The following is a 13,334-nucleotide window of genomic DNA, read 5'->3' on the forward strand; positions in this document are numbered from 1 at the left end:
GGGCATTATTACTATGTGAGGGTGAACAGCAGGGAGCATTATTATTATATGGGGTGCACAGTGGGGGGCATTATTACTATGTGAGGGTGCACAGCAGGGAGCATTATTACTATGTGAGGGTGCACAGTAGGGAGCATTATTAGTATATGGGGGCACAGCAGGGAACATTATTAGTATATGGGGTGCACAGCAGGGGACATTATTACTATGTGAAAGTGCACAGCATGGGGCATTATTAGTATATGGGGTGCACAGCAGGGGGCATTATTACAATGTGAGGGTGCAGAGCAGGGGGCATTACTAGTATATGGAAAGCACAACATGAGGCATTATACTATAAAAGCCAATGGTCCAGATTTTTCAGCCTCTTCGAGACACAAATTGAATACATGTTTGTCTCAGACAGATTGCAATTAGAGATGAGCGAACCCGGTTCGGGTTTGAGTCCATCCGAACCCGAACGTTCGGCATTTGATTAGTGGTGGCTGCTGAACTTGGATAAAGCTCTAAGGCTTTGTAGAAAACATGGATATAGTCATTGGCTGTATCCATGTTTTCCAGACAACCTTAGAGCTTTATCCAAGTTCAGCAGCCCCAGCTAATCAAATACCGAACAATCGGGTTTGGATGGACTCGAACCCGAACCCGGTTCGCTCATGTCTAATTGCAACCAATCAAAGTCCATTCTGAGAAATTAAAGCTGAGCTGTGATTCTTTACCATTTCACCGTAAATTTGGCACATAGGCAAAAGGCATCAGGTATCCAAGTAGGTCCCAATCTTTCCAGACATATACAGCATTCACTCACCATGATTTTCTGTTATCAGCCTAAAAGCCAGCTTTAACATGTTGTGTGTGGAGTGCTTGTAGATGAAGAGGGCAAGAGAAGCAAGTGTTTAAATCCAACGACTGGTGACAGGCCCCCTTAAGCCCACAAGCTTCAAAAGAGCCAGTACAGCCCCTACGATACCAGTTACACAGCTGCAATAATCTTTCGATGGTGAACATGAGCCTTCATTTGTTGGCTGTTGTTAGAGAAATTTAACACAAGAGGGCAGTATAATGCTTTCTAACTGCGTGTTCAGTTCTAGGCAACAGTAAGGTAACTTTACATGGAAACAGAATCTCACAGTAAAGCACGGACGCTAAATGGAATGTTTTATTAAGAATAAATTCCGCTGTTAGTATATAGCTTGTGGCCATATTATCTGGATTAAAATTAAATAGGCTCAGCATAGGAAGAAAATTAACGTTAAAGAAATTTAAGTGCATTACCACGTTTTTCTACGCTTTCTGGTTTCAAAATGGTATGACAAGATGATAGTTTAAAGTGTCACTGTCATTTGGGAAATTTTTGGACACGTCGAAGAGAGTCTTCAGACCCGTACTTAGACCCAGACTGATCAAAACTTTTGACATGTCTATATGGCATGTAAAAAGTTTTCCAAAATGGCAGGTACACTTTAACCACTTTAGCAGAGACATAACTAGACTTTCCTGCACCTGGGGCAAAATTTCAGTTTGGCACCCGCCCAATGAGGTTGTAGCAGGGGTGCTTTTGGCATGAGACAACTTGAAGAGTCTTTCTTAGGTGGCACCCCCTGCTCTTAGAAGAGGTGGTAGAGCTAGTGCTAGCACATGGTGCGCCTTCTCCCTGGCATACACCTCTGGTGGGCGTAGTGTTATAATTTGCAGGGGGCATTATTGCTATGTGAGAGTGCACAGCAGGGGGCATTATTGCTATGTGCGAGTGCACAGCAGAGCCAATTATTAGTATATGGGGTGCACAGATGAGGGTATTATTGCTATGTGAGAGTGCACAACAGGGTGCGTTATTGCTATGTGAGAGTGCACAGCAGTGGGCATTATTACTATGTGAGAGTGTCACAGTAGGGGGCATTATTAGTATATAGGGTTCACAGCAGGGGGCATTTTTGCTATGTGAGAGTGTACAGCAGGGGGCATTATTGCTATGTGAGAGTGCACAGCAGGGGGCTTTATTACTATGTGAGAGTGCACAGCAGGGGGCATTATTAGTATATGGGGTGCACAGCTGAGGGCATTATTACGATGTGAAGGTGCCCAGCAGGGGGCATTATTAGTATATAAGGTGCACAGCAGGGGGCATTATTGCTATGTGAGAGTGCACAGCAGGGGGCATTATTGTTATGTGAGAGTGCACAGCAGGGGGCATTATTACTATGTGAGAGTGCACAGCAGGGGGCTTTATACTATGAAAGCCAATGGTCCAGATTTTTCTTTGGTGGCACCCCCTGCTCTTAGAAGAGGTGGTAGAGCTAGTGCTAGTACCAGTTGCGCCTTCTCCCTGACGTATGCCTCTGGTGGGCATAGCGTTATAATTTGCAGGATGCGTCCCTTTAAGCCAAGTGGGAAGACCATCTTATCTGGTGCTGTGATCTTTTCAGAAGAATACAAGACATTTTCATTGCTCTCTTTTTTTTTTCCTCATAAACTAGGATAGCACGGAACTATAAATAGAATGGATTTAAGAAGAACAATAGTCTCTCACATGCATACTAAAGTGCATTGATTTATTCAAAGCTGCCTACCGACTGGTATTTGAAAGCTTGCCCCTTGCAGAAAGCTGTCTTTCACTTATAACTCTGTCGGAAGTATAAAGAGAGACAAGCGAATCAAGAGTGAAGACAGAAGAGGCGATAATGGAGGTAGTAGTCTGCTTCACTGAACTTGCAGGCCTCTTCCTGTCCCTGACTGGTTACGTGTGTTGTTTGGTGGCCCTATTCATCCCTCACTGGTTGACCTTTTCTTCTGGGCTTCTTATGACTGAAAATTACCGTCTTGGCTTGTGGCAAACATGCGTCGTTCAAGATATGGGGCTTAGCGTTTGTCAAGAGTATCAGACTCCACTCCATCTACCCATCCAAGTCCGGGTGGGTAGGGTCCTTGTGTGTCTCTCTGTCTTGATTGGGGCATTAGGATTTCTGGCTTCTATACCTGCATTGACCTGTGTGAAATGCCTCGATAACAGCGAGCGACATGTCCGAAGGATGCTCAATACATTTGGAGGACTCTTCTTTTCCGTAGCGGGTGCACTGACTTTCTTCTCTGTGTCCTACTTTGCTTATGACACACTGATCAAATTTTGGGACCACAACATACCTAAAGACGTTCCCCGCTGGGAGTTTGGGGATGCAATGTACACTGGCTGGGTTGGTGGATTTTTGCTATTATCCGGTGGATGTGTCCTGATCTTCTCACAGTTTCAGTTCAATCGGGAAGCTGAATTAAAACGGCCTTAAGCGACCAATTCCAGGATTACGGTTTCTCCGTCGTTGCATCTGAACAGTCATCTATTTTATAGATCTTTTATGATTCCAGGGCTTTTTTTTCGTTCTCGGTAAATTGAGACTTTAAATAATTGCAGCTTTGTCTGTACTTTGTTATATAACTATATAAAAGCTCATAGAAAGGATCCTGTATGTGTTTCATACTTTACAATAAAAAATGTGGAAAACAATAAGAGCTTTTGTGGAATCCTTCCCTCACATGTTTTCTCAATTAAAATGTCTGTAAGCCGGCAAAGGAATTTCCTACTCAGTTAAAGATACATACAGGCAGTACCCACAGTGGTGGCATCATGTCGTATAAAATGTGATTATTCAGAATAAATAGAATCATTGTGGCTTCTAAATACATAACATCATGGGTAACATTTTGGACTTTAAAATTAATTTACACTTCTTTTTCTTGGGTCCTTAAGAGGATATCTGGGTGTAAAAAAAAAAAAAAAAAAAGCATACTCAGCTGCCCTGATCCTCCACCACTACCATTCTAAATTCTCCCAGTGCTCACCAGTTCTGCCTGCTTCTGATGTCCTGCTAGACCATGGGTCTCCAAACTGCGGCCCTCCAGCTGTTGCTGTTGTTTCCCATCATGCCTGGACAGCCAAATCCAAAGCTTTAGCTGTCCAGGCATGATGGGAGTTGTAGTTTCACAACAGCTGGAGGGCCGCAGTTTGGCGACCCATGTGCTAGACCCTACAGGAACTGCCTGCTCAGCCAATCCCAAGCTGCAGCAGTGTCCTGAATCAACCAGTGATTGGTTGCGTGGGAAGGGTCCTATTACACAGAGCGATTTTTAACGATTAACGACTAACGATAAATGATTGTTTATCGTTAACCTAAAATCATTCACCATATTACACAGAACGATGGTCGTTAGTTTACGATCGTTATTGCGATCGTTACTATGATCGTTTATTCCTTCTGATCCCAGCAAAACAATGAACAATGTGCAATTACACTGAACGATTAGTGAACAAATGTGGAACTTGAGCGAACGAATGTGGAATTACAGCGAACGATTAACGATAATTCTAGGTTCAGATCTAAATCAATGATCAACAACATACGAACGATTTTTCGATCGTTGCCTGCAGTTACACTGAGCGATTATTCTTCAAATTCGAACGATATAACGATTTTTCGCACAATAATTGTCCCATGTAATAGGACCCTGATGCTGCGTTTACACGGAACGATTATGCAAATTTGCACGATAACGATCGAATTCAAACGATAATCGTACGTGTAAACGCAGCAAACGATCGAACGAAGAGCGATAAATCGTTCATTTTGATCTTTGAACATGTTCTTAAATCGTCATTCGCAAAAAATTTGCAGATCGTTCCGTGTAAACAGTTGTTTACCAATTTTTACCTATGTGCGAGATAGGCTTAAGCGATCGCAAAATGAATTTTCCGTACGATATATCGTTCCGTCTAAACGCTGATCATTATAAAAAAAAAAAACGTTACTTCAAAACCGGTAATCGTACGATCGGGCGAATTATCGTTCCGTGTAAACGTAGCATTACACAGCACAATGGAAGCAGGAAGAAAGAAAGAGTTCAGAATGGCGATGGTGAGGGATCAGGGCAGCTGAGTATGCTTTATTTTTTTCAGCATCTGGGGATAATTGGTGGTAGGATTTTAACCTTTAAATTGCTTAGTTTTGTCACAAGATCCATGTTATTCTGTTTGTTATTGAAGCCTGGGATGTATGTAACTGAAGATTAACCCTTTCCCGCACAAGGACGTAACTGTACGTCCTCGTGCGGGTGCGGGCGTTCAGAGCGGGGCCGCGCGGTGACCCCGCTCTGAACCGCCGCTGTCCCCGGTGCCTTATGTAGCCCCGGGGCCGCGGCTATTAGCGGGCACGGTCTGATCGCCGTGCCCGCTAATAAGGTAATCAGATGCAGCTGTCAAAGATGACAGCTGCATCCGATTACCGGATGCAGCACTTCCCTGGTGTCTAGTGGCGGAGATCGCTCATCCGGGATGTTGTCCCGAGGAGCGATCTCCGTTACTGCTGCCGGCCGGGGACCGCTCCAAAATGGCGTCGTCCCCAGCTCGGCACTCGTTTGTTTTTGGCTGCAGCAGCCGAAAGCAAACGAGTGCCTTTCTCATCGATCTATGCTGTATATCTATATAGCAAAGATCTCAATGAGTGATCAGTGCACTTATACTAGAAGTCCCCCAGGGGGGCTTCTAGTATAAGTGTAAAAGTTTATAAAAAAGTGTTGTTATTAATAAAAAGCCCCCTCCCCTAATAAAAAGTTTGAATCACCCCCTTTTCCCAGGTTATAAATAAAAATAAATAAACAAACATATTTGGTATCGCCGCGTACGTAATCGCCTAAACTATTAATTAATCACATTCCTGATCTCGCATGGTAAACGGCGTAAGCGCAAAAAAATCCCAAAGTGCAAAATTGCGCATTTTTGGTTGCATCAAATCCAGAAAAATTGTAATAAAAAGCGATCAAAAAGTTGTATATGTGCAATCAAGGAACCGATAGAAAGAACACATCATGGCGCAAAAAATGACACCTGACACAGCCCCATAGACCAAAGGATAAAAGCGCTATAAGCATGGGAATGGAGCGGTTTTAAGGAACATATATTCGGTAACAATGGTTTGAATTTTTTACAGGCCATCAGATAAAAGAAAAGTTATACATGTTACATATCGTTGTAATCGTAACGACTTGCAGAACATATATAACATGTCAGTTTTTACATAGGACACACAGAAAAACGACCCCCCCCCCCCCCCCAAAGAAAAAGAATAGTTTTTTTTTCAATTTCTCTGCGCATATAATTTTTTTCTGGTTTCGCAGCATATTTTATGCAAAAGTTCAGCCTGTCATTGCAAAGTACAATTAGTGACGCAAAAAATAAGGGCTTATGTGGGTCTGTAGGTGTAAAAATGCAAGTGCTATGGCCTTTTAAGCACAAGGAGGAAAATGCAATGCAAAATCGCAGATAATGTATTCTTATAATGTTGCATGGAATTGCATGTGAACATCTAATATCATGTGATCATGTTATCATTGGTATGTCACCATGTTGGAATTCCAGTTTATGCATATTGTTCAAATTTAGAAAACATCTAAAATAATGTACCCCATTGCACTGAGCTTATCCTATTGTGGGAGTACTGGTGGCATGAATAGCTTAAAGGGAACCTGTCACCCCTCGTGCCGGGGTGACAGGCTCTGGACCCCCCATTAGAGCCCCTTATACTCACCTGATCCCGCTGGGTCCCGCTTCTGGATCTGGTCGGGTCACGGAGATCTCAGCCGCTGCAGCCCGGCGCACGCTCCTCAGATGAGTCCAACACTCATAGAGAATGACGGAGCGCTGGACCCGACCGGATCCAGAAGCGGGACCCGGCAGGATCAGGTGAGTATACGGGGCTCTAACGGGGGTCGGGAGCCTGTCACCCCCGCACGGGGGGTGACAGGTTCCCTTTAAAGGCAAACTGTTATCTGCAATTTATGTTACAAACTGCAGACGCTGTTAGATAACTGTTAGGACAAGGAGACATATGGGACCTCATATATCTGTCTGTGCGCTGAGAATGTAGGAAAATGCTATTATTGTACCAGAGAATAAAAACTTGTTTCTACATTCTGAAAGTACAGACGGATATATAAAAGTTACTGCGTGTCTCCTTGTCCTAACAGTCATGTAACAGCATCAGCAGTTTGAAAAGTGAATTGTAGCCGACAGACTTACTTTAATTTGCTTAATGTAAGGTGCTCCTGAAATGCTGCAAGCTAGAATGTTTCTCCCCCCCCCCCCCCCCAATTCTTTAACTCTTGATTGAAGCGATTTAAAAGCTGAAGCCCAAAGCAGGGGTAGGGATGGAAGAGGGACCAAGGAGGCATTCTAGTTTATAGCATTTCAGGAGCTTGGGAAAGCCTCATTACAGATGGACCAATCGCAGTGATAAATGACAGGAGGGGCTGGCTTCTGACAGCTCTCCCTTCTCTCATCTGCTCCTTTGTGTGTGGGAGGAGTTCTGAGTCGGGACAGAAAAAGAGCTCCCCAGTGCAGTAAGCACACATGACACACAAATTAACCCCTGTTCTCTGCTGCTGTACCCAATTGTTGCCCTTGACCCCTGTTGCTGTACCTAAAAGTCATACCTGTTCCCTCTTACTGTAACTAATAGTCTCTTTGTCCCCTGTTTTTGTATCTGATAGTATCCCTATGCCCCATTACTGTACTTATAGCCACCCCTGTATTGTACCCAATAGTCATCCTGTCCTCTGTTGCTGTACCTAATTATTTCCGCTGTTGCTGTACCTAATCATTGCCCCTGTTAGTTTACCTGATTGCCACTCCTGTTAGTGCACCTGATTGTCGCTCCTGTTAGTGCACCCAATTGTCATTTCTGTTAGTGTACCTGATTGTCACTCCTGTTAGTGTACCTGATTGTCTCTCCTGTTAGTGCACCCAATTGTCATTTCTGTCAGTGTATCTGATCGTCACTCCTGCTTCTGTACCTGATTGTCGCTGCTGTTACTGTATTTGAAAAATTGGATGCTAAACGTCTAAGGCCTAGATAACATCATAAAAAGTAAAAGAACCTTTACCAAATAATGCTGACATAGAGTAGACATATTCTAAATGAATTCTTTTCTTTTTTGTATTTTTGTTGTGTGTCTTTGTTTCAAGCAGAGAATTTTAAATCTAAAAAAAAAAATGCAAATTTTTCTATTTTTTATTTTAGCGTTTTCAGATGTTAATGTAGCAACCGATATTTACTACTGAATGAAGCACATTTTCTTATGAGAAAACAGTCTCTGAATCACCTGGATAAGTAGTTCTTAAAACGAGAAAAAAATTACGCTGGATACTTGCAAAACTCCGCGGATGAATCTGAGGCAGGAAATTATCCTTACATATTAATTAAAACAGTATAATAGAAGTCTGGAAATTTTTATGCTGTATGAAATACAGTTTGAGATATGTATTTAACCCTTTCCCGTATGAGGGCATAACTGTACGTACTCAAGCGGGTAAGGGAATTCAGAGGGGGCCGTGCGGCAACCCCGCTCTGAACCGCCACAATCCCGGGTGCTATCTGCAGCCTGGGACCCGGGCAATTAGTGGGCAGGGTCCGATCGCCAAGCCCGCTGATTAGCATTTTAAATGCAGCTGTCAAAGCTGACAGCTGCATTTAAAATGCTCCTTTGGCACTTCCTTGATGTCTAGTGGGGGGGGATTGCACCCCCGCAACGTGGTGATGGAGGGGCGATCCCTGCATCTGGTTTCCGGCAGCCGAAAGCAATAGAGTGCCTATTTCATGGATCTATGCAGTATATCTATACTGCATAGATCTCTATGAGAGATCAGTGTACTTATACCAGAAGTCCCTTAGGGGGGCTTCTAGTATAAGTGTAAGGGTGGTATTACACGAAGCGATTTTTTTCAATTAACGATAAACGATCTCCAACGATCGCAATAGCGGTTGCCTAATAATCGTTCGTTTTACTACACGGAAAGATTATCGGTTATATTGGAGCAACAAAATTCAAGAACACTCCCCTTTCAATTTGCGAATGAACAGGGAACGGCTAACGACATCTTATTCAAACGAACGATGTGCGAACGATGTGTAAAAGACAAACGATAAAAATAGATTCAAAACCTATTAAACGACCAACGACCAATCGTTCGTCGTTTAATCGTTGTCTACTATTACACTTAAAGATAATCGTTCAAATACGACCGATTGAACGATTATTCGAACTATAATCGCTTCGTATAATACCACCCTAAGGCTATGTTCACAATATGTAAAACTAAGGCCGTTGTTGCCACCGTAGTTTTTGTGGGGTGGAACAATGCCTTAGTTTCAATGGGATCCCGGCCGGAGCGTATACACATCATATATGCTCCGGCTGGGATCCCGTGCGGCCCCGCAAATAACTGACATGTCAGTTTTCTGCGGCCGCAATTCAATGAATTGCAGCCGTAGGAAACCCTGTCAGTTCACACTGTGAAGTAAGCGGCTCCGTCCGACCGCTCGCTCCATAGTATGCAGGGGGAAGCTCTGATGCGGGCCCGCGCTGATGCGCCCGCATCAGAGCTCTGCCGCCGGACAGATGGTCTTGTTCATTTTTCACGGCGCCGTATATGATCCGGCCGTAAGCTCATACGTAGTGTGCATTGTGCGGGCGTATATCGTATACTTTCAAGCGAACGCATCAACCTCAAAACTACATACGTATATTCGCGGTTCGCACTATGGACGGATTCATACGCAGTGTAAACATAGCCTTGATACTACAATACCAGACACAAACGGTAGCCATGTTTATCTACTCCAGTACATTTTTTTTCTCCATATACTTACTGTTCTCTATAACATCAACCATAAAATGTAAGTTAGGATGCTAACAATCTCATAAGTCCTGTTCTTCTAGCACAGAATGTGGGTGATAGGATCCCTCGTACAAGAGCCCTTTAGTATAGGTAACCCCATACTAATGGATATGTCCTGGGAAACAAGGACATCTAGTGGTCATTCTGTGTCATTGCAGCCTCTGTACAGTAAACCAAGTATTTGAACATTTTCAACATCTGTAGACTGTAGGGAAGCTAAATATTTGTATTAGAATAAAATGGATGATAGATTTTTCACAGTAGAAGCAAGAATGGAGTAGGTGAAAGGAGGTCTGAAGTCACTAACACATTCATTCTCTATGTCTCTAACAGGAGTGCGGTTGGGTGGGCAAGAGTTGAAAAAGGAAATCTCATTGTTTCTTCCTTCCTTAGCGGTGCTGCCAGTGAGTTCAGGATGACAAAAGACAGTGTGTGTGGGTAGTCTCAGCGGCCCCTCCTCCAGCTCAAGCCAGCCTATATGTCCGCCCCTGCAAAGTCCTCTGAATAAAACAATGTATATTCAGGTGACTTTTCAGCATGCTGCTTAGCGAGCCTGTGTGGCCACTGTGGCTGGTGCTCCAGTGGAGTTCAGTGCTATGGATAGGAAATAACAGGCCCTCACCCAAATGATTAAATGATCACATCTCGCACGATAAAAGGCGTAACCGAAAAAAGACCCTAAATTATTTTTGGTCACATTACATCCCAGAAAAAAAGTGGAATAAAAAGTGATCAAAAAGATACATGTATATGCAAGTGTACCGATAAAAACTATAGATCATGGCAAAAAAAGACACCTTACACAGCCCCATAGAACAAAAAATAAAAACATGTTAAGTGTCAGAATAGGGCATTTTTAGGCAAATTGATTTTATTTATTTTTATTTCATTTTTTAAATTCCTTAAAGGGGAACTCCACATGAGGGAAAAAAATTATTTTAAAAGTACATAAAAAGTTATATAGATGTGTCTATACAATGTATTACTGTATCAGTACGGTTCTGCCACACTGGTAGCTGATAGAAATCCAGGAAGTGAAAAAAAATGGCCTCTGTCCCAATTCTTATTGTCCCCTGCTCCCACTGCTCTCCCACCTTAGGAGACAAATCTTCCATCCCTCTGTCTCACATTGTGTGTGTTTGCTGAGCACAGGCTGATGATGCAGACAGGGGGCAGGGTGTGATGTCACAGGAGGCTTGGCTGGATCCCCCAATCCCGAGTGAGTCACCATCTCTGACCGGTCAGAAGCAGGTGCTGCAAGGACTGTGGACTGTGATGAACAGCTGAGGGAAAGCATTGCATTCTGGAACCAGTACTGCATTCTGGGAACTGTTGAACCAGGAAGTACAGAAACACAATACAGAACAAAACCCCCCAAAACAAATGGATTTTTGGTAGTTTCAAAACTGGGATAGACAGGTAAGTAAGGAGGTATGCTTCTGCAGAAGTTTAATTTTTTTTTTAACTTCTACCTGGAGTTCCCCTTTAAGAACCCATGACGTACCCATACGCCGATGGATCCCTAAGGGGGTACAGAGAGGGTTATCACACCGCTCCCGGCTGCTATTAGCAGCTAGGCACTGCGTCTATTAGTATATTTGCTATCACTGCATGTGGAATCACCTGAACTATTTATCACATTCCTGATCTCGCACGGTAAACCAATTTTTGGTCACATCAAATCTGGAATATTTTTTTTTTATAAAAAGATCCAAAATGTGCAAATACGCAAGCAAGCTAATGATAAGAAAAGGGATGGTAATGGAGCAACTTTAAACATATTAAGTTTTTTTTAACGTTTTAATTATTTAAAAGCAGCCTAACAAAAGTTATCTTTGTAATACATATCATTACCTTTTATGTCTCCTTCCTCCAGTTCTGTGCTGCTGCTTTCTGCTGAAGACCCAGAAAACTGTCTATCTCCCCCTCCTTGCCACTTCCTTTTTGAGATCATGTTAACAGGGTCATGTTAACAGAGTCCCTGGCCGGCTGTCTCTATACTGGGTAAAGCAAGGGAGTTAATCTAAGGTCAAGTTACTTGTGACCTTTTTGTGATTAACACTCCCGACCTGACAGGAGAGCAGGAACAGTGCAGATACAGCCAGCCAGGGACACTGTTTACATGAGCCATCTCGGAAGGGAGGGGGGAGGAGGAGAGGAACATGGAAAGAACAGCTCACACACAGTTTTCTGTGTCTTCAGCAGAAAGCAGCAGCTCAGAACTTGGAGAAAGGACAGAAAAGGTATGGTCAAATATGGAATGAATTGTTAGCCTCCAGGAGCGGGGATGATTCAACATATCTTTTACCTGAGTGGAATACCCCTTTAAGTATAAATATAAAGTATATTATTTTATTTTATTAATAAAATTTCCATCTCATTCAAGTTAATTGTTTTTTATTGAGAGTCCAAACCAATCACTTTAATGTAACACCTTGTTCCTGGTAAGAATTTTTTTGTGCACTGGTTTGTTAAACATTCAAACAGTACTGTGTGTAACTTCTCCTTCCCATAGTGTTGTTATGGTGTTAAGTTTTAAATCCCATCCTATCCTTCTGGTAATACTTCTTGTGAGTAATAGATACACATAAGACACAAACTACAATACCAGCTGTCAGTCATCAGCTGAATGCCTCCACAGAATATTTACTGATGGTTTCCAGGATACTAATTCACATCTCTTATTGGAACAATAGTAACCTAGTTACATGTCCTCTGCTTCTAATTACTCACTAAACAGTTTATTCAGGTAAAATATTTGGTGTCATCTTTATTGTGAGTTTTGGTTTCTCCCTTCATCTTCACCATCTGCAGACATGGAGAGTTTTATGAAAGTTGTGGCCACTTTTTGTTCTCAGAATAGAGTTTGCTGTTAGCGGTCTACATTATGCGGATAGACTTATAGAGCAATGGATGGGACTTTACATGTAGGAGCACCATTTTTAGGTGCATACATAATGGGAATTGTTTTTGCTCTGGACTTTTGGGACAGATTTGCAACTTTTACGGAAAGAAGAACTGACATGCTGCAGATATAAAATCCGCATGTTAAGGGTCTGTCCACACCTACAGACTCGCAGCATAAATCTCGCTGCGAGTCTGGCAGGTCCTGGAAGTTCCCTGTCACTACATACTCGCTGCCGTCTGAAAGACCACTGCAAGTATGTAATTCTGCCGCCCCCTTACCCCTTTGGCTCCCACTGCTCTCCCGGCGTACTGCTCTCCCGCCCAACCAATCAGTGTGTTGCCCAGCCGCAGCCACTGATTGGCTGGGCGGGAGAGCAGTACGCCGGGAACCCATGCAGCAAGGAGAGGTAATGTATACACGCAGCAGAGCAGGAGCCGAAGGGGTTAAGGGGGTGGCAGAATTACATACTCGCAGTGGTCTTTCAGGTTTCTGCGAGTATGTAGTGACAGGGAACTGCCAGGACCTGCCGGACTCACAGCAAGATTTACGCTGCAAGTTTGTACGTGTGGACAGACCTTAAAGGAGAAGTTCAGGGATTTTGAAAATCCAGTGGCTTGCAGGGGCAGGGGGAAATGTTATACCATGTACGAACTTACCTCTCCCTGTTCCCGCAGGATCGGCCTCAGGACCCTCACCAGCTCCGGG

The 13,334-nt window shown here is 43.3% G+C and overlaps 1 protein-coding gene across 1 annotated transcript; it reads left to right on the forward strand.

Moving 5' to 3' along the window:
• Positions 1-2,681: 2,681 nt before the first annotated feature.
• On the forward strand, positions 2,682-3,281 carry LOC138767379 (putative claudin-24). Its single transcript, XM_069944881.1, has one exon. The coding sequence runs from the start codon at positions 2,682-2,684 to the stop codon at positions 3,279-3,281; it is 600 nt and encodes a 199-aa protein (XP_069800982.1).
• The last annotated feature ends 10,053 nt before the right edge of the window (positions 3,282-13,334 follow it).

Source organism: Dendropsophus ebraccatus, chromosome 11, assembly GCF_027789765.1.
Source record: "Dendropsophus ebraccatus isolate aDenEbr1 chromosome 11, aDenEbr1.pat, whole genome shotgun sequence".
NCBI classification, from domain to species: domain Eukaryota; kingdom Metazoa; phylum Chordata; class Amphibia; order Anura; family Hylidae; genus Dendropsophus; species Dendropsophus ebraccatus.